Source organism: Choloepus didactylus, chromosome 14, assembly GCF_015220235.1.
Source record: "Choloepus didactylus isolate mChoDid1 chromosome 14, mChoDid1.pri, whole genome shotgun sequence".
In the NCBI taxonomy this organism is placed as follows: domain Eukaryota; kingdom Metazoa; phylum Chordata; class Mammalia; order Pilosa; family Megalonychidae; genus Choloepus; species Choloepus didactylus.
Window position 1 is genome coordinate 95,258,917 of NC_051320.1, and position 26,975 is coordinate 95,285,891.

At 39.8% G+C, this 26,975-nt stretch overlaps 1 protein-coding gene across 1 annotated transcript in view; it reads right to left on the reverse strand.

Moving 5' to 3' along the window:
- The window catches only part of TRAPPC9 (trafficking protein particle complex 9), a 743,379-nt gene that overhangs the window by 696,435 nt on the left and 19,969 nt on the right, over positions 1–26,975 (reverse strand). Inside the window, exons 5-6 of the mRNA XM_037803518.1 lie at positions 17,807–17,833; positions 5,885–6,006 (exon numbers count right to left, since the gene is read on the reverse strand). Coding sequence (XP_037659446.1) covers positions 5,885–6,006; positions 17,807–17,833 — 149 coding nt within the window. The remainder of the gene's footprint in view (positions 1–5,884; positions 6,007–17,806; positions 17,834–26,975) is intronic.

A 26,975-nucleotide genomic window follows, 5' to 3' on the forward strand; every position in this document is an offset into this window, starting at 1 on the left:
ACTCAAGCACTCTGCAAGAGCACCTCTCTACAAGCTCCCTGGGCACCCACTCCCCAACCACACACTCGGCAGGGTAATATGTGTTTGAAAGAGGCAAATCCCTTATGGGGGGAGAAGGAGATTTGTGGGATTGAGTGAACCTATGAATGCCATAAAAATATGTTGCATTCATTAAAACAATCACATGTTTTACGATATTTCAAAATAATATTAAGGGATACTTTGTTATTCGTTTACACTTATCACCCTAGAACATTTTTAATATTTCTCACATCCGCAACTGTAATGCAGTAGTTGTAAGCCCATTTTTCTTTGTTGGAAACTCCTGCCTCCCGGTACATGTCCTCTGTTCAAATGTTCAAAATCTTTCTGATTTTCTGCCTCAGAGTTGGGTTGTTCCTGCTTCTCAGATCCCGTTATAGTTCGTGAGATGAAGGACAAGTGGGGGTATTTGAAGAAGGAAGGCTCTGTGGAACTTCATTTAACTGCTCAAACTGGATACTTTTCAAAGTCCACCCCCAATTCTCAAGGTTCTGCCCAAGGCAACCTCACTCCAAGAGAGCTGCTCCCAACCATTCTAAATACCACAGAGAGCATCCTCGAGCAGACAAAGGAGAAGGTTCCAGGCCCAGGTCTCCTTGCCCTCCCTCCAAACTCTCTTTCTCCAAGGCTGTACTGCAAGATCTCCCACAATAACTATTTTTCTGCTTTTTTTCATTTCTACACTTAATGCTTTTTCTTTTTTTATATTATCCTAAACTGGAGTGATTTTCAATTGATATACGTAAAAAAAAAAATGCTTGCAATTGAAGAAAAGATTCATAAATCTGAACCCATGTTTTCCGGTGCCTAAAGAGAGCCTGAGTTTGGGGAGGGATATTGTAAAACATAAAGCTATTGTGATTGTTTTAATGAATGAAAACTATTTATATGGGCATTCATAGGTTCAGTCAATCCCACAAACCTTCTTTTCCATCCACAAGGGATTACCTCAATACTGAAGCATTGACACATACTGCGAAAGTCAACCCTTGTAACCCACAAGTGCTTACTGAGACCACTGTAGGCTGGCACACGTCCCTTTAAATGCAGTCTGCCTATTTACCAATTGCTGGGGATTGAATCATGTCCCCCACAGAAAGCATGGTCAGGTCCCAATCCTGTGCATACGAAATCATTTGTAAACAGAACCCTCAAAGATGTTATTAGTGAAGCTGAGGTCCAAACTGAATGCGGGTGGGCCTGCATCCAACGTGACTGAAGTCCTTATAAGCAAAGGAAATTGGAAAGGAAAAAGACTCTGAAAGTCAGTAGAACCTGGAAAAGAAAGAAGATGCCACCAAGTGCTTTTCCATGTGACAGAAAGGTCACCAGCAGCCAGCCCCAGAATGCCACGGTCTTCAGGGAAAAGGCATCGCCTTGATGGCACCTCAATTTTGGACTTCTCCTAGCATCTCCTTGCTGGCTTTTCCTAGCTGGGAACCTAAAACACCAATTACCAAGAAACAAAGATATAACTGGTCGCCTTTCCCACTGAAATTATTTATAAGGCGGAAAAGAAATTTCAGAAGTACTGTGCCAGAAAGGGCACATCTCCATTCTTTCCTCTTTCCCACACATATAACATGCACATAATTTGTGTTATATTACATACAATTTATCACAATGATAGTTTAAAAAAACTATGTATACTTACCTAAATACTAACATTGAAGTAAAAAATTTATCAATTTTTATAAACCACTTAATACAATTAAAAAAACTAAGACAAGGAATTGATTCAATTGAAATAAAATGACTTCCTTCAAAACTCTTAAAAACAGTTTCTATCAAAGTGAAAATAAAATTATCTCAGGTTTTTTCACATATTCTGGGTAAATTTATATACTTTAAATTGTATTACAAAGAGATTAAAATGTAATCATGAAAAATTATTCATTTATTAGTAGAAAAACATATGCAATCATGGGGATTAGGAAAAGAATGGATATTTACTAGAAATCCACTAGGGACTGGTCTTTTACAAACATTATCCTTGAACATGAGCTCTGTTTTCACCACTGAGTCACTACCCTAGCAACTACCCACCAAGGTCCCAGCATAGAGTCATACAATCAATATTTGAGGAATAAATGAATTCAATTCTAAAAAATATCCTAAAATAAGTACTATATTTACAGATAAACTGAGATCTAAAAAAAAGTAATGTTTCTTGCCCAAGGTCACAAAGCCAGTAACTGGTGAAGGCAGGATCTGAACTCATCATGCACCTACATTAGGAAAGGGAGAAAGCCTCAGCACCACGGACGATCCCCTGACTTTGTTCAGACCTTCAGCACGTCTGGTCTAGCCTTAGATGGCACCCTCTACACAAGGACTCAAGGACAAACTATCAATAAGGATTTTATGCCCAACAGTTTCTTAGGACTTACTGACAAAGTGTCAGGTCAGCAAAAAGCTCTAGGACCCAAGAGCAGATGGAGAGCTTCAGAACTTCTTGTGGGTTAGAAACTCAATCCATCAGGAGAGAGTGGGTTTCACTGGAGAGGCCACCATGGACATAAACAAGGCAGGTGAGCATTTAAAACTCCACTGAGACACTGGGACCCAAGCACAGAGGACCCTCTGCCCTCCTAACCCAGCTGTCTTATCTGCAAGCTACCTTGCAGCTGGCTCAGGACCAGCAAGAAGACAGATCCAAATCAGGTCATCATGTGACTCTGGTCAAGTCACTTCACCTCCCCGGGCTTCAGTTTCTCACCTAGGAAAAGGTAATCGACTCTACGCTAAGGTCATATTCAAAATATGATGACACCAATATCTTAAGCAGAATGTCGATTTCTTCATTTTACCTCTTCTAACAAAAGAGAACTTGTATGGTCAAAATCAGCAATCCAACAAAAAAATGACTCACAAAGCCAGGCAAGAGTCTGCTTAGAAAACATATTACCCTTCTCAGTATATGAAAACCAAAAGGTGGTGTTTCTCACCTATAAAGCAGGAGGTAGCCTGGTCTATGTACGCATGTGTAGATACAGAGCAAATGCAATCAAGTCTAGGAAGTATACAAATGGTTTCTATAGAACTGTCATTTCATGGTAATGAACCAACCTTAACAATTTTAATCTAGTGTTCCAGGTAACATGAGAAATAACTCAGTCTCTTTTGGTGAAAGAGGTGAAAGAGAACAGAAAAAGAGAAAAAGGTAAATGAAGCAAAGGAAGAAAAGCATAGCCAGAAAAAGGCAAAACCTTCATTTTCTTTTTCTACTTGCATCACAAATGTATTAGGAACTGCTTTATCCCCGAGATGTCTTGTAGAAAAGTGAACTAAGGACATAGAGAAGACTGACTTTTTATTGAGCAATACTAACAAGCCTGTCACCATGCGAGGCATTTTACATATATAAAATAATTTACCCTGATTAAAAACTCTATGGAGCAGGCCTTAATTTCTCACTTGAGAGATGAGAAAACTAGGGTTCAAAGATGATGTAAGTTGACTAAAATTAGACAGTGATCAGGAAAGGAGGGATTCAACCTCACGTCTCTCAGACTCCTGAGCCTGCGCCCCCCAGGATGGCGCAGTGATGACACACAGGCCACCTGGCTCCCCTGCTGTGCCCAGCGGACAAGTCTTTCCCACAGAGTCGAAGTCTGGCACACATGACACAGCACTTCAGAACCCTAACCCGGGCTCTCTCAGGGGCACGCCTGCTTCTCTAGCTCTGAGTCAGCCCTAACTTGCTAAAAGTATTTACTCAAGCCACATTATTCTCTTCATCTGTCTCCCCACCTACGGAATTTAGCTGTTACCATTTTGATAATTGGAAACAAATTTTTAAATTGGCAAGAAAGTACTCTGGTAAAAGTATAAACAAGATTACAAATGAGAAAGTATGAATTGTGAGATAAATAATCATCAGGAAAAAAATTAATTATATTCCTATATCTTAATGTATACAGAATAATTTCAGAAAATGTTATAAATATTTAAAATAACAATGGTAAACACATAATTTTTTGCAAATATAACTCAGTGCACCCTCACAACAATCCCACGAGGTAGGCGCTATGACTACCTCCGTTGTAGACAGAACAACCAAAGAACAGAGGTTCTGACTTGCCCACATTATTCCACCATTAAGAAGGTTCTCCTAAGCATAACACCAAATATAAAGCATATAAAAAAAAGATCTGTACATTAAAAATATATTGTTAACCACAACTAAAAAGAAAAACCTCCTAAACAAAATTAAAAGGCAAACAACATTAAGAAAAAGATCTGCAATATATATATATGACAGACAAGAGCTAATATTCATAATATACAAAGAGCTACCATAAACTAATAAGAAAAGCATCCTAACCAAAACGTGGGCAAAGGACAAAAACAGACAATTCAGAAAAGAAATGCAAATGGCTAACTAGTGAAAAATGTTCAGTCTTGCTACACTGATAACCAAATGCAAATTTAAAAAATGGAAAATGATTTTTGCCCATCCTATTGGCAAATATTTTAAAAGGATAATTGCGAATGTTCATCCATAGGAGGGTAAACTGTTAACAACCTTTTTTGAAAATACAGCAATGTATATACAAACTCAAAAAAAAAAAAAAAATGTGGACTCTGACTCAAGTCTACCCCCCAAAAAAATCAGTCAACAAAGATTTATCTGTAGGGACATTTATCACAGCACTGTTCACAATAGTGGAAAGAAAAATCGAAACTAAATAATATTTAGTAACAGAGGATTAGTTAAATAAATAATTCTACATCTTTTCATTTCCTGTTGGAGAATGCAATCTATCACAAATGTAAATATCCATTGTTAGCAGTTAGATTTTTAGAACTCCAAGCTAAAAGAATATTCATATAAGAATGATAGAAGCTATGTATAAGAATGTTCCACAGAGTATTTTTTCTAATAGTAAAAAAGGGGAGAAAACTAAATATCCATCCACAAGAGAATAAGCAATAAATCATGGCACACTGAGCTCCGTAAGAGCAGACACTTTGTCTTGCTCTGGATGCTACATCCTCCCAGGGTCCATTTATGATCATCTCTCACAAAAGGTGCTGACTAACACATGAGCACAGCCACAGTTTAGAAGACCATTCTATTTGAAAACACAGAGTAAATCTGAGAGGGGAGGATGTCCATCATTTGTTACTGAGGGAATAAAGCAAGCTGCAAAATAACATTAATAGTATGATCCCATTTTTGTAAATAAAAGTTTATACATAGATATCCTATATGCATAGACAAAGGTTGTGAAAGATACATACCAAATTGCTAGTAGCCATTACCCTTAGGAAATTAGGATAGGGGAGGTAGGGGACTTGCACTTTTTACTTACTACCATTCTTCTGTGCTGATTGAGCTCCTTTTTACAGCATTCCAGTAAATACACTTGTAATTTTAAAAATTTTTAAGTCCAAAGTGAAAAGAATGGTGCATCCACAAGATGGAATGCTATACAGGGTCATTAAAAATCAAGCCATGGAAGATTTAATGACATAGAAAAACACACATAGTATGACAAATGAAAAGTGTAGGTCATCACTCAGTAAATAACTACAATATGCTCACCATTTTTTATGATATAGATAATATACACTGACAAAAAGACAAGAAAAATAGATATAAAAATGTTAGCAATGATTATCTCAATATGGAAGCTATGTCTTTTTTTTTTCCTTTTTCCAAATTAATTAGATTAAATGTGCATTATTTTGAATAAAAAAATATGTTTAGGCATATGGTATTAAGCAGACGTTAAGCAATAATACACAAGTACTTACGGAAAAGATAATTAGGAGAAACCACAGTATTACGAAACAACACAATTATGTAAAAAAATTTACAAAGCAATAAAATCACCTTGCTGTAATAGGAAATGGCCTCTTTATATTTCTCAATGATGTCTTCGGGACTAAGACAGTTCTTGGCACGCCCAATTTCAGCACTGGTGTCAGGGTTTATGCCATTGGTGGTGAGGGCACCTGCAAACCAAGAGGAAGAAAAGAAATCATCTTCATTTTTCCTGTCTGGGTTTCTTTGTCATTTTACAAGAGGAGCATAAATAAGATAAAACTTTAATAGACCCAACTGAATTTTAAATAATGATTTTTAAAAATCTTCATAGCTTATATTCTCCCCATATTAGTCTTACCATCAAAGCATTGCATTAAATGTTAACTTGGAATAAGTTTTCCTCACTGTTCAAATTTTTTATTAAAGAACATGAAATGTACTGTATAAAAATAGCACGTTTACAACATCTAGACGAGTTGTCTTGAAACATGCGTTATCTTATGGTTTTGAGCGATGAGTGCCAGCCAAGGGCCACTCTGATCATCAAAGGAGATAAGACATACAAAAGCATTGTCTGCACCCCACAATACTAGACAAATACAACCTAGAACTATCAGCATTCCTTCCACGGTCATCTCTTTCTGTTTCTGACCAACCCTGTCAATAAGCAAAGCCACCTAATTCCCAGCCGTCAAACTCATGTGGGAAAGAGTTTTGGAAAAGTTTCCACTGAAAGGATGTAACCAATTACGCATAGACTCTAACAGAAAAAAAAAGAAATATTATTTTATTTCATAGAACTCTCAGAAAAAAACTCTCCTAGGCTGCAGTAGCAGAAAAGGCCTGTTTATCTTACAGACGACATCACCCACAAATTCCACTTCCCTTGGCCTGTGGGAGCTGAGAGCCACACTCACTGCCGGACTGCAGCAGACGCCCGGGCCCGGGACGTGCCCCTCACACGAGCCTTGACACCCGGAAGCTTCTTTCTCTAAGTTTTCTAAGCCTGCTCCAATCTCCACACCTCCTTATTTTTCACTCCATAATTCTCTAAGCCACCTCAACTGCATTTTGGAACAAGACAGAAGAAGGATGAACAGATAGATAAATGGATAGATGGATCGGTGACAGGTGGACAAATGGACAGAGAGACTCTAAGAAAAAGAAACAAAGAAAATTTCATATGCAAATCCTTCTCTAGTAAGGGAAGAAAGAATTAAAAAGAAAACTTGAAGAAGCAGGTGGTTTAGGGCTTTCTTTCTTTCCGATTCTGTAAAAATCACAAGAAATGAGAATGTAGAACTATAAATAATAAAAGATAAGGGCATGCTTGAAAAAAAGATCAAAAATAAATACTTTTTAAAGAACAGATTCAAATCAGCAAGACCCAACAGCACATCTCGTTGTGTACTTACAGGACTAAGAGAGATTTCCATTTCCAAGCACAAGTCATCCCTTTGAAGCAATGAGAGTTTACACAGGAGGTTATAACACAGTAACACAAAAGCTACACTATGTCACACCTACAGGGAATCAGGACCTGAGCCTAGGACTCCCATGCAAATTCTCATTTACAACCTGTAATGGTTAGCTTCATGTGCAACTTGGCCAGGTTACGGTGCCCAGGTGTCTGGTCAAGCAACCACGGACCTACTGCAAGGACATTTGTGGCTGGTTAATAAAATGTCCTTGTTTATTAAATCATCAGCCAATTGAGTGCATCTGTGGCTGATTACATCAACAAAGGGAGTGCCTTCACAATGAGAGAATCCAATCTGCTGGATTCAATCCAATCAGGTGAAGACTTTTAAGGGAGAAGAGAGAGAATGTTCACTTCTTTAGCCGACCAGTCTCTCCAGGGGAGTTCATTGAAGACCTTCATCAGAGTTGCCAGTTCACTGCCTGCCCTATAGAATTTGGACTCATGCGCCCTGCCCTACAGAATTGGTACTCGTGCATTCCCACAGTTGTGTGAGATACTTTTATAAAATCTCACATTTACAGGTATCTCCTATTGGTTCTGTTTCCCTAGAGGACCCTGACTAATACACAACCCAAAGCAACTCTACAAGGGAAAGACTCTTAGTGTACTCCATTTTTACAAGTTAGGAAACAAAGTCCAAGAGAGGTTAATTATTCTTACTAGTTGTCAAGATTACAATAGAGCTGGCCACTCCTGAGTAGGAGTCAATCTTGAGCCTGTGTTCCTAACCACTGTAATATCAGGCTTTGTGTGTTTCCCATAGGTACAATATATTTGTTTCTGGAATAGACAATATTTAATCAAGGTAATCTTTATTTCTCTCATTGCTGTAACAAGTTACCTTTATATTACTGAATTTTACTCCTCTTTCCCATGGAGAAAGGAAAGGAAGGATAACTGGGGTCAGAATGAAGTGGGTCCTTCATTCTTCATATAGCTCATGCAGTCCAAGCAGGACATGATCGACATGTTGGAGGACCCCCACAGAGCAAGAGTAAAAGCTCCATCCATCTTTTGAAGAAAGGGTACCACTGATAATGACGGCTCATGGAATGACTAACTTAGCTCCAATGCTGAAGCAGGGAGGAAATCCACTGGGGCAACCCAGAACAACAGCCCTGTAGGAAAGGTCATAAGAACATAGCTCAAAAGAGGAATGAGTGGCTGAGAATGATTTCATTTCCCTCAATAACAAAATAACAAGCTCTAAAAATACTAGTGTGCAATCGATTTGCTCTTTCTTGACATCTATAAAGTTTTGACAGCCCACATGTAACACTGTCATGAACTGGTGAAACCAGGAGTCATCGAGACACACACCTTCAGTCTACAAAAAGGAAAATCAATGCCACAGGCAGGCTAAAATCTAGGCTTGAGGAAAGAAAAAGAAAGGACATAGTTAAGAAGTAAGGAGAAAAAATGGTTGAAAAAAGACACCATCACCAAGGTTCTCAAGTATCAAGTCATCAATCATTTAACCATTTATTCAAGACACAGTAATCGAATTCCTATTATGTGCAATGTTCTATAGAAGGCACAAAAGTAGAAACTCAAGCAGACATAGAAGTAGAACAAAACAAAAGTAAGAGGAATAAAGCAGAGACTGGGCATAAAAGAGAAAGGCAAAACCATAAAGAGAATATAACAAAATAAGCTCAGATAAGGCAAATGCCGGTGTGGCAACACTTCTAGCAACTGCTGGCAGGCTGGCACCAGCCCAGGCACCTTCCACACGGCGCCCTATCGCAAAACGAAAGCAGAGACACCTGCCACGTGGGCACCACCAGCAGCACCACAGCGGTGGGTGCTGCCACTAAGAAGTCACCATCAGGGCATCATGAGAAAAGAACATCAGCCTCAAGCCACCCTGTGGGGTTACTGACAGCTGCCAGCCTTGTTAAAGAACCAAGTCTACTAGAGGGTCTGATTTTTTCCCAAGAAATAAAAATCCTGGAATGACCCTGGAGATAATATCATAAAAAGAACTTCAGAGAAACTGACCTAGGAAGAAATACTGAGGGACCTGTGGCTTTTAAGCAAGCTGAAAACAGGCTGAAGAATCACGTAAAAAATCCTACAGAAATAAAATAAGAACAGAAGACTTCAACACTAGAAACCAGCTAGACCTAGGAGAGTACTCAGCCAACAGCAGCAGAATACACATTCTTCTCTACTGCACATAGAAAATTCTCCAGGATGGACCACAAGGAAGGCCAGAAAACAAGTCTTAATAAATGTAAACAAATTTAAATCATACAAAGTGTGTTTTCTGACCACAACCTCTTGTATTACAAATCAACAGAAGGATATTTTGGAAATCCACAAATATTTGGAAATTAAACAACACATACCTAAATAACCAATGAGTCACCTTCTGGATCAAAAGGGGGAAGGGAAATGAAACAAAATAAAGTCTAAGAGGCTGAAAGATTTCAAATGGAGTCAAGAGGTCATTCTGGAGGTTATTATTACGCATTATATAGATATCCCTTTTCGTTTTTAAGTGTATTAAAATAGCTAGAAGGAAATACCTGAAACTGTTGAACTGTAATCCAGAATCCTCAATTCTTGAAGATGATCGTATAACTATATAGCTTACATGGTGTGACCGTGTGATTGTGAAAACCTTGTGGCTCACACTCCCTTTATCCAGCATATGGACAGATGAACACAAAAATGGGGACAGAAAGTAAATGAATAATGGAGGGGAGGAGAGGTATGGGATGTTTGGGTGTTCTTTTTTACTTTTATTTTTATTTTTATTCTTATTTTTATTTTTTGGAGTAACAAAAACGTTCAAAAATTGATTGTGGTGATGAATGCACAACTATATGATGATACTGTGAACAACTGATGATACACTTTGGATGACTGTATGGTATGTGAATATTAAAAAAATAGAGCAGAGTACATGGCAAAAAATTGCCCATCAATAAATGGTAGAACCATCAAAAATAAATATAAAATAACCAATGAGTCAAAGAAGAAATCACAAGGGAAATTAGAAAATACTTTGAGCTGAATAAAAACCAAAACATCACACACCAAAACTTAAGAGATGTAGCAGAAGCAGAGCTTAGGGAGAAATTTATATCAGAATTTAAAAAGAAAACAAAAATCTCAAATCAAAAGCCTAACCTTCTACATGAAGAAACTAGATAAAGAAGAGCAAACTAATTCAAAGCAAACAGAAGGAAAGTCTAAAAGAGCAGAAAGAAATTAAACCAAAAATAGGAAAACAACAGAGAATATCAATGTAACCACAAGTTGATTCTTTGAAAAGTTCAACAAAATTGACAAATCTTTAGCTAGACTAAGAAAAAAAGAGAAAAGACTTAAATTACTACAATCAGTACTGAAAGAGGGGAGATTACTACAGCCTTTACAGAAATAAAAATGATTATAAGGGACTGCTGTGAACAATTGTAAAGCAATAAATCAGACAACCTAGATTAAATGAACAAATTCCAGAAAAACACAAACTACCAAAACTGATACCAGAAAAAAACAGAATATCTGAATAGACCTTTAATAAGTAAAGATCAGTCATTAAAAATTTTCCCACAAAGAAAATCATGGGACCAAATAGCTTCTTTAGTAATTTCTATCAAATGTTTAAATAAGAATTAAAACCAATCCTTCACGAGCTCTTCCAAAAAATAGAAGAGGAGGAAACATTTTCCAACTCATTCTATGAGGACAACAGTGCCCTGATACAAAAACCAGACAAAGACATCATAACAAAAGAAAACTACAGACCAGTATTTCTTACAAATACAGAGATAAAAATCCCTGGAATGCAAGGTTGGTTTAAAAATCTAAAAAGCAATTAATGCACTACACCATATCAATAGAATAAAGGATAAAAACCATATGATCATATTAACAGACACATAAAAAGCATCTGACAAAATTCAACACTCCTTCTTGATTAATTAAAAAAATAAAAAACAAAAAACCTCGGGAATAGACAGGAAAGTCCTCTACCTGATAAAGGGCATCTACAAACAACCCCCAGCTTACATGATACTTACTGGTGAAAAACTAAATGCTTTGCCCCTAAGATCAAGAATAGGACAAGCATGTCCTTTCTTATCACTTCTATTCAACACTGTACTGGCAGTACTATCCAGGGCTGCTGGGGGGGGGGGGGGGGTGAAACAAAAGGCATCCAGATTACAAAGGAAGAAGTAAAATTATCTTGACATTCAGACATAATCTTGCATATAAGAAATAGTAAAGAGTTCACTAAAAAACTATAAGAACTAATAAACAAGTTATACAAGGTTGCAGGATACAAGATCAGAACACAAAAATATTTGTATTTCTATACATTTGCAATGAACAATCTGAAAACAAAATTAAGAAAATTGAATTTACAATGGCAGCAGAAAAAATAAATTTAATAGAAGAACAAAATGATACTCTGAAAACTGCAAAACATTGTTGAAAGAAATTAAAATAGACTTAAATAAATGGAAAGTCATACCATGTTCATTGATCAGAAAACTTGTTATTCTTAAGATGGCAGTACTCACCAAATTGATATACAGATTCAATGTATCCCTACAAAATTCCAGCTGGATTCTTCGAAGAAACTGACAAGCTGCTCCTAAAATTCATATGGAAATTCAAGGGACCCAGAATAGCCAAAACAATCTTGAAAAAGGAGAACAAATTTGGAGGAGTCATACTTCCCTATTTCAAAACTTACTACAACTTATCTCTAGGTGGAGAAATTATGGGTAAATTTTAATTTATTTGTTTATCTTTACTTTATAAATTCTCTACCTTGAACGCAACTTTCACAATAAGCGAAAAAATAATCCAAGGCAGAATATTTTAATTGAGACAAATAATAAATATTGCACTTCTCTTGTCAAGCCTAGTTAATGAATTTACTCTGCTATGTAACCAAAATACATCTAAGATAGATCTAAAGTTACTGAAAATGCTTTCATATGGTTTGTGGAACTCTGAAAATTCCAGGCTTTTTAAAATAGATCTGAAAGGCATTTCAATGTTATCTTTTCCCCTGTGAAATGAACAACGGCTACCACTGTAAAAATTCTGTCCCTACCCTTCATGACATTCTTGTTCTAACCAATCTGCTGGTCAGGAAGGACTATCCTAGACACAATGCAGAAATAAATGAAATAAAAGGAAGACAACAATCCGTGGAGGGCTTACAACCTACTTCAACACTGGGATTCGAACTTCATCAGTTAACAAAATGAAATCAATCAAATACTTTCTTGATATTCTTGTAGTCATGAACTGAATTTTAGTGCGATGACCAAAAAAGGCTTAAGCCCAACTTTATCAACCATCAAACAACATTCATCACTGAAGGGTACGTAATCAGAGATTAAGGCTTCCACCTCCATTAGACCTAAAATAAACCAGCACTGAGCTCCACAAGGTGAATAAAGGGAGAAAAATGGCAAGACAGAAAGTAAGCAATTTTGAGTTTTTACTAAACGGTTTCCATAGAAGGGAGCGCAGAGTAGTGGTGAGGACAGATGTCGGTGAGAAACTCGTGGGCGTGAACCCCCATATCACCACGTACTAGCCTCGACCTTGAGCAAGTCTGTGCACCCCTCTGCATCTCAGTTTCCTCACCCATGGGCTGGGGTTAGCAACAGTACCTCTCTCCTAGAATGGACGTGAGGATCAAATGACTTTCTAGGTAAGGTCTATAAAAAAAACACCTTAGATCTCAGATGCAACACCAAAAGCACAAGCAACAACGAAAACGGATAAATTGGACAACATCAAAATTTAAAATTTCTATGCTTCAAAGGACATCATCAAGAAAGTGAAAAGACAACTCACAGGAGAAAATTTTTGCAAATCATATATCTGATAAGGGATTTGTGGTAGATTGAGTCATACACCCCAGCAAAAACATGTTCTTAATCCATCCCTGTTTGTGTGAACCCATTTATAAATAGGACCTTTTGAGGACGCAATTTTTAGTTAGGGGTGGCCAACTGAAGCAGGGTTGGCCTTAACCTGGATTCCAGGCCTTAAAAAGTGCCCGTACGGATATATTATGTCCCCCAAGAAAAAGCCCTGATCTTTTAATGAAATCTTGAGGGATACGTGGATTAGGTTTCCATGGAGATGTGACTCACCCAACTGTAGGTGATAACTTTGACAATTATTTCCATGGAGGTGTGGCCCCACCCATTCAGCATGGGTCTTGATTAGTTTACTGGAGTCCTTTAAAAAGATCCATCACAGTGAACGCACAACTGTATGATGCGGCTGTGAATAACTGATTGTACACTGTAGATGACTGTAGGGTGTATGACTATATCTCAATGAAACTGTATTTTAAAAAAAGTAAATGAACAATGGGTGGAGGAGGGGAATGGGATGTTCTGGATGTTCTTTTTTATTTTAATTTTTATTTAATTTTTTGGAGTAATGAAAATGTTCAAAGTTTGATTGTGGTGCTGAGAGCACAACTATATGATGAGACTATGAACAACTGATTGTACACTTTGAATGACTGTATTTTATGTGATTATATCTCAATAAAATTGCACAAAAAAAAAATCCATCACAGGCCCAGAATGCTACAGCTGAGAGAGGCATTTTGGAGATGGCCACTGAAAGTAGACTTTTGCTAATAGAGTTTGCCTGGGAAAAACTAAGAGAACACCCCCAGATGCACAGAGAGAAATGTCCTGGGAGAAAGGCATTTTGAAACCAGAACCCCAGAGCAGACACCAGCCAGTGCCTTCCCAGGGACAGAGGTTTTCCAGACACCATCAGCCATTATTCAGTGAAGGTATCCTATTGTTGATGCCTTACTTTGGACACTTTCATGGCTGTAGGTCTGTAACTCTGTAACCAAATAAACCCCCTTTATAAAAGCCAATCCATTTCTGGTATTTTGCATAATGGCAGCATTAGCAAATCGGAACAGGGAGCAAACCTGAAAGCCACAGAAGTGAGAAGGGACTTGGTCACATGACAGGAGGCAAAGATAAAAGCCAAGGAACCTCAAGAGCTGCCAGCAGCAACCAGAGTGCTACAGTCTTCGGGGAGAAAGGAAGCCTTGCCAGTATCTTGATTTTGGATTTCATCTAGCCTCAAAAAAAATGTCAGCCAATAAATTCTGATTGTTACGCAAAAACCAGTTTGTGGTACATGTGTTAGCAGCTCTGGCAAATTAAAACAGGACTTGCATATAAAACATAAAAATAATCTTACAGCTCAATTAAAAAACAAATAATCCAATTAAAAACTGAGCAAAGGACCTGAATAGACATTTCTCCAAAGAAGATATACAAATGGCCAGGAAGCACATGAAAAGATGCTCAATGTCATTAGTAATCAGGGAAATGCAAATCAAAATGACAATGAGATGCCAATTCACACCCACTAAGATGGCTATAATCAAAAAGACAATATAAAGTGTTGATGAAGATGTGGAGAAAAAGGGGCTCTTACACATAGCTAGTGGGAATATAAAGTATTGCAGCCACTATGGAAGGCAGTTTGGCTGTTCCACAAAACACTGAACATACAGTTACCATAGGAGACAGAAACTCCACTCCTAGATACATACCCGAGATATCTGAAAACACAAAAACGTCTCACAAATTTCACAACACCATTATTCATAATAGCTAACAAGTGAAAACAATCCAAATGTCCATCAATGGGTGAATGGATAAACAAAATGAGATGTATCCATGCAATGGAATATTATCCAGCCATAAAAAGGAATGAAGCCCTGATATGTGATACAACATGACAGAACCTTGAAAACAACAAGCTAAGTGAAAGAAGCCAGACACAAAAGGACAAATACTGTACGATACCACATTTATGAAATACCTGGAATAAACAAATTCATAGAGATAAAAAGTAGATTAGTGGTTACCAGGGGAAGGCAGAAATGAAAAGTTACTACTTAATGGATACAGAGTTTCTGTTTGAAATGATTAAAAAAAAAAAAAAAGTTTTGGTAATGGAGCATATGGATGGTAATGCAACACTGTAAATGTAATTAATGCCACTGAATGCACACATTAAAATGGCAAATTTTATGATATATATTCCCCCCTCCAAAAAAGAGAAAGAAATGAAGTACTATAACATGGATGAATCGTGAAAATGTTAGGTAAAAGAAGCCAGTCACAAAGATCACATATTACATGATTCTGTTTACAAGAAATGTCCAGAAGAGGCAAATCCATAGCGACATAAAATAGATTAGTGGTGTCCAGGATTGGGGATATGGAGAGTGACTGCTAATGGGTATGGCGGTGGGGATGTGGTGCTCTTGTTGGGGTGATGAAAATGTCCTAAAATCGAGTGTGGTGACAGTTGCATAACTCTGTGAACACACTAAAAAACCACTGAATTGCCCACTTTAAATAGGTGAGTTGTATGCTATGTGAACTGTGGCTGTTAAAAAAAAAAAAAAAGGGCACCTTAAAAGGTTCCTGTCATATAAGTGCTAATTGCTCATTTTTATTATAGGAAAAAGAAAATCCTCTCAATATGAAAATGGAAAAAGTAAATTTGAGTTAACTGAAATTGGCCAGATCATTTTACTTGGGACAGTTACTGAATGTACACAAAATGTTCAGAAATAATGAGAAAAAATAATTTGACACCAAGAAGCATTAAATTTAAAATATTGATCAAGGACTCAGAAGCCTAGCTTCTAGAAATGACTGGAGAAGCTTTGTTCTTAAAGCAAGCAATGAAGCCAACACACAAAGAATCTCAAACTCTTTTCTTTCCGGTTTTAGAAAGTTGTGGGTAAACCAGGTAGAAAAAAACTTTCTGAAGGAGTTTGCTTCAAATACTACATCCATTTAAAACTCAAAAGTAAAATGAAAGCAGGTCAATTTTGTAATAGCTTCACGTGAATGGCTTTTCTATGGAGCTGAACAAGTTTATAACCCATAAAAGAAGGGTAGCTCTTCAGATTTAGGGACTAAGGAGAATCAAATCACATTGCTCCTAGAAACCGTGAAATGATTCCCTCCCAGCACATATACTACCAACATATTTGCTCGACAGCCAGGTAAGATCTTACTAAGGGCAGGATGAGATGTGTTCAGTCCAGGCACCAGGCCAGAGTGAGCCAAGCAGGAAGACAGGTGAATTCCACCGCCTGTGGGGCAGGAATGGGAAGAGGGTGGGGGAGCAAGATTTCCGTTCTCTTTACCTGCTCTCTTTTGGTTAAGGAGAGAGCAAATCAATTTTTTTGCTAATTTGGGCCGTTACAGAACATGCCACCAAATGCCAGATGCTGGTTCCTTTGTGCCTTCCTGTTGATTTTAATCTCCGCAGCTGGATCCCTGCCTAACAAAGCCCCACAGAATCATCCTTACTTTTACTCCCAACACTCTAAACTCAATTTCATCATTGTACAACGTTACTTTGAAAATCATAAATAAACTTTTCTTATGGCTCCAAGCTACTTCTAATTGGTATAAGCATCTAATTTCTTCTACAAAGTCAAGTATCAACATACTGAAATCAGTACTCTATTTGAGGCATAACGAGCCAGATTAGAGCTCATAACTTCCTTTGGTCAAATACCAATACATCAAATTCCTACGTAAGTGTTCATCAATGTAGGCCGAGGGGGCCATTCCATGTCTCGGTGACATGAAGCCTCGATAGAGCCCTCCAGTGCTTTTTTAACTGAGGTCCCCTAAAATCAACACAAAGCGTTTACTTTCCTTTCTCTATGCTTTCCACAAACCACATCAAGAAACTCCCATCAGCATAGAGAAAAACTTCACTACAAATATTAAAACAGAAATCTGGAAATGGAAGCAGCTTTGTTTCACAGTCAAGATACCAATGAGATAAAAGTAAATGTGTTGGTTTCAAAGCTTGTGTAAGCACAACTAATCAGATGCTTCAAATGAAGGAAGTTTTTCACTTTAAAATTATTTACTCTTTGTCACTGTTTCTCATTAAGCCAGAAAATAACAGACCTCATCATGAAATAATTAAGCAATGTGATAAAAGGGATTTTAGCTATATTAATTACAGACAGTGTTAAGGGGAAAAAAAGACCCACCTCAGTAAAAAATGCAAACTTTCTTTCCCTGTTAAGAACATATACAAAATACAGTGTAGAATCCAAATTCATATTGAGAGGAGCATAAATTATAGAATCAAAACAAGGTCATTACTGTGAATGAATTCAGAATTACCAGGAGAAGCATGCTCAGTGCATTCCAGGAATCAAGGCCACACCTCTCAGGTCACTCAGGCAACCATGCCGGAGGGGGGCTGATCCCCTCCACAGACACAGAAAGCAGCAGGGTGCCCCACCAACAAGCACTACACAGTAATCAGGTTTTTAATAGCTCTGATTTAAAGTTATTTAAATCAGAATGTTCCAAAGATCATAATCCAGAAATTTTAACCATTCATTCACATCACCATGAAACAAGCACTTAAAAATACAACCACCACAAGAAAAAGAAAAGAAACTGAGCACATAGATCGTGTACCTGGATCAATGAGAACTTCCTGTGCCCCTGGAAGAAAGAACAGATTATGGTCTTTTATTTGGAAAACAAAACTACTTTTAAAGTTACTACTAGATCACATTTCATAATTCAGATACTCTTGAAAAATCTGAGGCACTGCTATATGATCAGAAAAGCAATTATGAATAACAATATAAGTTCAATGCCTTTTTGCTCCTTTAGAAGGAAAAAAAAAGCTACCATTACTCATATCCTAAATGAAATGTAAAGTGCATCCTTACCTCCTTCCCTTCCCACTTTCTAAGCTCATGCTCCCCAAATCTTTGTAAACAAGCATGAGAATTTCTCATTTCAATCAAGTAAGCCAAATGACAAAGGAATATTCATTTATTTGTGCAAATATACATCAAAACTCTGGAATGGGGGGGAGGGACGCCAAAAGTTATGCTGAAATATATGGCGAACCCCCTAAAATTATACACACATGCAGATTTACTGTGCACTTCATCAAGCTAAGGACTTCCAACTTTTAGAAGGTAGCTTTGTAGACAGTTGTTTAAAATACAAAATAATTAACTTCATTATTATCAAGACGCTTCTAAAAGCCTTGAACATTCGCTAAACTATCCAAATTCAATGAGATCCAATTAGCCTTCTCTGTAAAATGCAATTTCCCACAAGGGTAAAACAAACCCTAAGAAATACTACTTTCAAGAGCTGTGTTTATCATTGGCCATGATCATTTTTAAACAGATTAACAAGATTCAAAAATATGTTTCCCACTAACACAGTTACGTAAAATACAAGGGCTGCCTACGTTGGGCCTTGCTGGGAGGGGCACCTTTTGGAGAAAGGATTTTCCAGAAGACAAAAACTGACCTGCAGGGGAATAAACCCTACAGGATTGCACAGGAGCAACACCTGGTGTTATACCAGTTTGGATCCAGTAGAGAGAGCTTATTGGAATGGACAAGCATACCACACCAATAAATGGATATCTGCTATCTGCCTCCTACTTTGTAAAACACACCCCCCCCCTTGGTGCCCTGTATAAATTACCCTGTATAAATTACCCCTGTATAAATTATGTTTGCCCTGTATAAATTACCCCTTTCCGCCCCCTTGGTGGAGCTCCCAATTCATGAATCATAAGCTGCTCAAATAAACTCCCATAAGTAATTTTGTCTAATATTTTTAACAATATATTCTTATTAAAATAACATCTCCATTCAATTCTGTCTATAGAGAATAAACCCCATGATTACAGTTTTATTTAAGACCTATTTTGTGCACTGTGATCTCTACTTTTAAACGCAGACTAAAATTCACTCCAAGCTAGAAGCCACCATTAAAATACATATATATATAGGTGCTTTCTATTGCACACCAACTATCTGCCAACTGCAATACGTTACAAGCATCGAACATGATTCTCAGAGCAACCCTACAAAGTAGCAGACAGATATCGTTAACCCGGCACTCTCAAGGAGCTAAAGGATGCTCAAAGTCACACTTTTCCATGACACCAGGCCCCTGTAAAATGAGCTAACAGATCAACAATCGGAAAACTTCCAGCTACACAGAACCTTGGGAATTCTGGATTTCCAGATTACCCTAAAAACTTTTTTAGTAGACATTATTTTTAGAGCAGTTGTAGGTTTATAGGAAAATTACTCAGAAAGTAGCATTCCCATAAACATCCTTTACCACTTTGGATGTATTATATCCCCCAAAACGCCATTATCTTTGATGCAGTCTTGTGGGGGCAGATGTATTGGTATTGATTAGGTTGGAAACTTGTGATTGAGTGTTTCCATGGAGATCTGACCCACCCAACTGTGAGTGACACATTTGATTAGGATGTGACCTCTTGATTGAATGTTTCCATGGACGTGCTGCCCCACCCATTCTGCGTGGATCATGATTGGATCACTGGAGTACTTTAAAAAGAGCCACGCAGGCCCAGATGCTGCTGCAGCCTAGAGAGGAATGTCCTGGGAGAAAGCCGTTTTGAAACCAGAACTCCATACCAGACACCAGCCACGTGCCTTCCCAGCTAACAGAGGTTTTCTGGATGCCAATGGCCTTTCTCCAGTGAAGGTACCCTTTGTTGATGCCTTCCCTTGGACACTTTATGGCTGAAGTAAAGTAAATAAACCCCTTTTATAAAAGCCAATCCATTTCTGGTGTTTTGCAAAAGGGCAGCATTAGCAAACCGGAACAGCCCCCTAAACCTAAAAACTTTTCGGTTTTGTGAAAAACTTGGGCAAATATATTATACTGTGCTGTACCTTTTAAATAGGAAATATGACTTAAACTTTTGATACCTGAGTCATTATCACAATCATTGATTATTTTGACTTCTCAAGGCCTCAAGTGATGAACTGGGCCCCGTACAAAATGTGCTCAGGTTGCAGAGCTTTTAAAGTTATTTTATTTAATTCATAAAAATGTCCATCTCTTCCTCACAACCACGCAGACAACTATGACTTCTCGTTGGTGTGGAGGTACAACTTGCAACAACCGTTTTCTGCCATTTACGTCCTCTTCACCTACTTCACTGTGGATCTGTCATCTGTGCTCCCCAGTAATTTTTTACAGAAAGTGAAGAATAAACTCAACCACGAATGATGGGCGGCTTTTTACCAAACAGACTTTAACATCTAGTTGGGCTTCCCAGCAGCCGTCTCCTTTCAACGCACTCGTAGGTACTTAATATTTTCTGATTGGGACTCTGCGATCTGTTTGATGATCTAGCCTACTAGGGAGGCTTCTTGCCTGTGGGGAAAGAGGGAAGTTTCTGGATAGATGAAATCCATGCATGGGCACAGCTTACGTTTATTAGAGATGCTCATGTACAGACATAAGACTCATCAAATTTCAGTGGAAACTTCGGTCTAAATCAAATCGTTTGAAATTAACTCAGGTCCACACATGCGCTGCACAGAGGAAACTGACAGCAGGATGAGGGAAATCCAGTCATGACGGCATAAAGTCAGGATTTAACCAGAAAAACAAAACTATCTCGAAACATTTACAATAAAGGGAATTTAATGCAGCAAACTGGTAGTGCAGTTGATGGGACGACCAGAAGCCACACGGGGGTGCAAAGGAACAGCCCACCAGGGCTGCAGGGACCAAGGAGGAAGTGGTGTGCCACCTGAGCCCCGGGATGGAGAGGGGAGGTCACCTGGAGTGCCCTGGAACTGTGGGCCTGCCAGGTGGGAGACGGGCCTGAAGCAGAGAGAAGTAGAGAGGGAGGGGCAGAAATAACCTCTGCTCCCCCACCCCGCTCCACATCCCCCTCCACGTCCCCCTCCTCAGCCCCCTCCACATCCCGGTCCAGGCGCTCCACTGGCTTTCCCACTGAAGCCAGCTGACAGGAAAGCCTGGGAAAGGCAGCCTTCCGGGGCCAACCCCCCGAGAGGCAGAGCAGGGAAAGGGCCAGGGTGGGCCCGAGGGCAGCAGGCCCCAGACCCAGGCAGAAGCCAGCAAGCACCAGGCGCCGGCATCACGGCCAGCAGAGTGCTGAACAGGCACACTTCTGGCTTGAAGCCCTCTATGGGATCTGGTTCTGAGATCTGCCCCCCCAGAAAGCCAAGGGGCTACTGAGTCTCACTTTTGGCCTTGAACTGGAAAGGGCCCAGTTGGAATTAAAAATTTACAAATTTACAAACACCCTAAAATCCTGCAGAGACATTACCTGCTAAAGCAGTGCTTGCATTTATCAAGTCAGCTGCTTAATTCCTAGGTAAGAGTCAAGCCAAGACCCAAAGACTCCCACATCACATATCCTGAAAAAGGTTTGAGTAAAACCCAAGAGGACTTCTGTATTCAGCTAGCCAGGCACCTGCCTTTCCTCTGGGTTTTCATCATGAGTTGACAAGTAACCGGTACTTTTTAAAGAAACCACACGATGAGAAAAAAGTGGAATCATCCTGCCAGGTCTCCATGGGGTGGAAGTACCTCGATGTGCTCACAAATTAGCCTATCAATAATTTCAGGCTCCAGTGGAGTGTTTTCACATTAACCAAAATCATAAGAGACAGACACAGAAAAATTGAAGGTTTAACTTCTTAACTTAAAAGGAGACAAGATTATCAATCAGACCAAAATATCAAGGTTTAACAATAAGCATATTTTTTCAACAGCCAAATCACAAGCAGTAAATTAGGTGGTGAGAATGTTCAAGAGAATTTAGCAAGAGGAGTTTTCTAGAGAATTCAGTAGACTAGTTTCTGCTACAGGGACAGATGTGCTGCTTATACAGATGAGGCTGACCTCGGTGCCCACAGACACTGGCCATGCCACCACTGCCAGCCTCAGGAGAACTCTCCCTTTCTCACACTTTCTAGGGGACCAGCCCCCCGCCCTGCTGATTGACACCTAGACTATAGATAGATCCACAGCTATGCTGATACCCCTAAACCCCACTGCAACCAGCTGGCCAGGGCCCAAATCCCAGCTCTGCCCCTTACTAGCTCCATAACCTGGGACAAGTTACTCACTCTCGCTCTGCCTCCATGTTTGCACATCTGTAAAACTGGGATAATAAACTACCTCACTGGGTTTGTGTAAGGATTAAAGGATTAAATTAGTTTATGTAAAACACTTGGAAGATGAGTAGCTTTTTTTTTTTTTTACAGTTGAGTAACCACATCTTCTAGTTCTTGTTAATATTTTTTAATTCTGCTTAAACACATCCTTCACTGACAATCTTTTAAGACTATCTGATTACTCTGCTCAGATATAAATCAAAATATTCTACCAACTCCTCACTGGGTCCCCAGAAGGAGGTGAACCAGCCAGGGTGCAACCTAAAAGGAGAGGGTACAGCACGCTGAGGCCAAAGCTTAGAATTCATCTGAGAAGTTTAATTGCTCATGCTCGGTTCGACAAGTAGAAAAGAACAAGGCAATACGGGGTCAGGAATTGGATGGGAGGTGGACTGAATTGCTTTCCCAGGGACTGTTCAGTATTTCATATAAAACATTGTATATTGCAAAAGAATAGACATACAAATTCCTACCAAATGACAAAACATATCTAAACCCCCAAACTGAGATTCCACCAAAAAGTGGATTCTATTTTTCTGTTCATTTTATTGGTTTTAGCTGGGTCTTTAAAAATGATTATTACCTCTAAGATTAATGTATATGAAGATCCTGGGCTGCTGGAGGACTTTAGGGCCACCAAGATCCAGGAGCTACTTGGTCCTTACATACACAGATTCAAAACCCTGAATTATTCTCCACTGTCATCATTCTCCACCATCACCATCACCATCACCATCACCATTATCACCATTCAATTCAATAATCATCATGTTTTGTGTGCTTATTAAACATCTTATGTCATTTGATCTTGGTAACTCTACGAAGTAGATACCATTATCATCCCCATTTTAAAGATGAGAACTGGGGCCTTGAGTTTTGCTTATCTGCTCAGCCAATATCATACACCAAGATTTTAATCCATGCATGATTCAGAGCTCTTCACCAAGGGGCTGTACTGTCTTGTTCAAAATGGGTGCCCAGATAGGTCCTGGTGAATATTTTAAGAGGGTCACACTCCCCATGAGTGACTTAGATTCAGAAAGATAATTTATTTATATATATATATATATATATTTTTTTTTTTTTGAGTATTCATAGCAGCTTTATTCACAAAAGCCAAAAATGGGGAACAACCCAAATCTCTCTCAGCAGGTGACTAGGAAAACAAACCACACTATTTCCAGACAATGGACAACCACCAAGCAATAAAAAGGAATGCTGATATACACAACATGAATGAATCGCCAAATAATTATGCAGAGTAAAAGAAGCTAGCTACTTAAACACAACACATATGTACCAAAGGCATGTAGACTTATAACTTTCCTTGTACCCCAAATTACTTACTTGTAAGGCTACAAACAGGATTTAAAAAAAAAAAAACTTAAAGTGGGAATGAAAGTAAAACAAAAGCCGGGATGCAAAATAGAGCCAGGAATGATACAGGCAGCACCTCAGTCCACCACGCACTCGGGGTGACCATGCAGCACACTTTAAGGGTGCTTCCCCACTTGCCTTCCCGTTCCCCCACATGGGCCTCCCCTCCATCCCGCAGGGGCGCCCGTCTACTCTGAAGGGAGCGCTGCCCAGTTCATGACTCGCTCAATAACGCTGTGGGATCCCAACCTGCGTGAAGTTTGTCTTTTAACAGGGCAACCAGTAAACGGGAGGCTAATCTGAGTAACGATTAGTGCATCCTTGGCGGTCACTCTAATCTGGGTCCAAATCCTAACTGCCACTCGCCAGCTGCGTGACTTGGGGCACTTTACCTAATCCCTCTAAAGCCCATTCCCTCCTCTGCAACACGGAGCGACGGATGCCTGCACTCCAACACCGGCCGGGAAGCGAAGCATGCGGGAAGCATTCAGCAGCGCCCAGCACAGCAACTGCTGTGGTGAATACTGAACAACACGTGGCTGTGATGATAAGGCTTACCAAAAAATTAAGACAAACCAAAAAGTGGAAATTGTTATAAAGCAGAAACATCTAAAAGTCACTAACAAGCATTTTCCTTTGGAATGATTGTAGAATGTCCTATTAATTTTTGAATAAACCAAGTTTTGTTCATTAATTGTAACTTAAATGTTCACAACCAAGTCTCCAAAATAAAGAATTGGCTGTCCCTAATCTTTGAATTCTGTGGAAGGGAAGTCAAATAAAAAGAGGCGGGGGCGATTATAACAACAGGGATTAAAGCAAAAAAGAGGGACTACAGAATTGCCTTTTAAACTGAGACAACTCAATTTTAAAAGGGAAAAAATTTCCCTTTCTCAGGGGCATTGCCTGGAAACTGTGTAATCTGAGTCTGGTATTCCTAGAGTCCTTTAATAGTATTCATGAATTCATATTGCAAAGTCTTAGAATTATTTGTTAACCAACAACAGCAGTCACAGTGTTCATAGTAACTGTCGCACATTTTTCCAGCGCTTCCAGGAGTCTGGACTATCCTAGACCCCGTATATCTCATTCCACAACCACAACACCCCTGGGCGTGAGGAACTCTTATTATCTTCCCCATTTCATAGACAAGGGAGCTCAGTTCACATGAATATTAAATGATCTCAGTTTTTCTGCTGTTTTGATGTTAAAAAGGTACCTGCGAATTCACTCCATGAAGTTCAAGGGAGAATGTTAACAATCAGTTTGCCTGGTCTTCATTTTGGGTGACAGATGCCATAAATTCCTGAAGTAGGGTGAGACTGACGCTGCAAAGGGACTGACTTATCCAAGAGAAGACAATGTATCTGTTTAGGTTATCAAGCTTGCTAATGGATCTGGAGCCTACTGTTGTATAATAAAGAACCTGGCTGGTGTTCATCCCCAGTTCCTGGGACATACCCTGTAAGTCTTTGGAATTTCCTGAGGACAGCTGTGTCTTTGTTATTCTCGGGGGGGGGGGGGGGCACCAGACGCAAGAGCTTATGTTAATGGACCAGGAAGGGGCAGCCTTGCGGTCGCAGTTGATTCGTCTGGGGGGGGGGTGGCGGCCGGTTGCTAAATCCTAGGCTCCCAGGATTGCTCGGAGGGTACCGGCGGCGGGGGCTCTTCCCCGGAGGCGAGGGCGAGGCGGGGGACTTGGCCAGGTCCCCGGCGGGGTGGCGTGCAAAGTATGGAGGGCGGCGAGAAAGGAACAGGCGGGACACGGTTCTTTTAGGGTGAAGAAGCCAAGAGAGAGAGAGTTTATTAGGGGAGAGTACAAGCTTATATCGGGCGTTTAGAGGGCGGGGTAGCTGTAGAGGTTAAAGGCTTGGATTGGTTCTGAGAGGGCGCGGAGGTTGATTGAAAAGGGGCGAGAGTTGCTCTGGTAACGGTGTCTGGCAACAATGTATGCGCACTGGTGGTAATGGGAGTTGCACTGGCAACGGGAGGTGTGCGGGCAAGATAAGGGGGTGGGGAAAAGGCGGTTCCCTCCGGCAAGCCTCCCCTAACAGTGTTATTTTGGGTGAGGAAATGGGGCCTGCCTCCGGCCTCACTTTCCCAGGCCCGGGGGGCTGCGGAGGGCGCTGTCGCCCGTGCCCACCACCCTCCCCAGGGGCTGATCAGGTCCCCCAGCCCAGGCCCGCCAAGTTGAAGCACGTAATCAGTGTCCCGCAAGCCTCACTGGGAGCCTGGAGGAGGGGGCACAGCATAGAAACCAACCCTGGGATTCAGGGGCTGGGGCTCTGAGGGGATCTCAGAAGGAGAGGGCTCTGGAGACTGAGTTCAACCCCAGGGGCAGATTCCATCAATCATGCCAATGTAATGAAACCCCATAAAAACTCTGTGCACAGAATCTCAGAGAGCCTCCGTGGTCGACAACACACACTGATGTGCGCGAGGGTGATGTGATCTGACCTCTTGGGGAGAGGACTTGGCATGTTGGGGACCCACCCAGACCTTCCCCGTACTCTCATCTTCTGGTTTCTTATTTGTATCCTTTTGCTATAATAAAACTAATAGTAAGAATAGTACTTTCCTGAGTTCTGTGAGTCCTTCTGATGAATTATTGCATCTGCGGGAGGAGAGGGAAACCCCGAATAAGTAGCCAGTTGGTCAGAGTGCAGGTGGGCTGGGAACCCAGCCCCCCAAAACTTATGGCAATCTTGCAAGGACAGAGCTCTTAACCTACAAATCTGGTTACTCCAGGTTAGTAGAGTCAGAACCAGAACTGACTTGTAGTTGGTGACAGAGTCATATGCACCTGTATTGTTTCCAAGGAGTAAAATCATTATCAAGCTTCCAAATGAGATCATAACAGTGCTCAGCTCTCATCTGGGCTCCACTTCATCTGGATATTTTCCCCACAGACTGTCTTCAATTGTAAAAAGTTCCCAAGTTTTTACACTGTGCAAAGCTAAATAAAGACATTACTGCAGACAGAGCAATTTTTCAACTTAACTTTTTTTGTCTATATTCAGCAAGGGGGAAAATGAACCATTACCCTAAAAAGTCTCTGTAGTCTCACTAGTCCCATGTGCAGAACAGCCTCAACACATTTGTAACTCTTCCTATCCCAGCAGAAAACCGTCCACTGAAAAGTCACCCCTAGAAAGAGCACAGAAGTTTAAAGAGAAAATAAAAAGTGCTTTCACCCTTCTGAGTGTGTTGGAGATCTTAGCACTCGGTAAGTGACTAGAGAAAACAATGAAACTTAA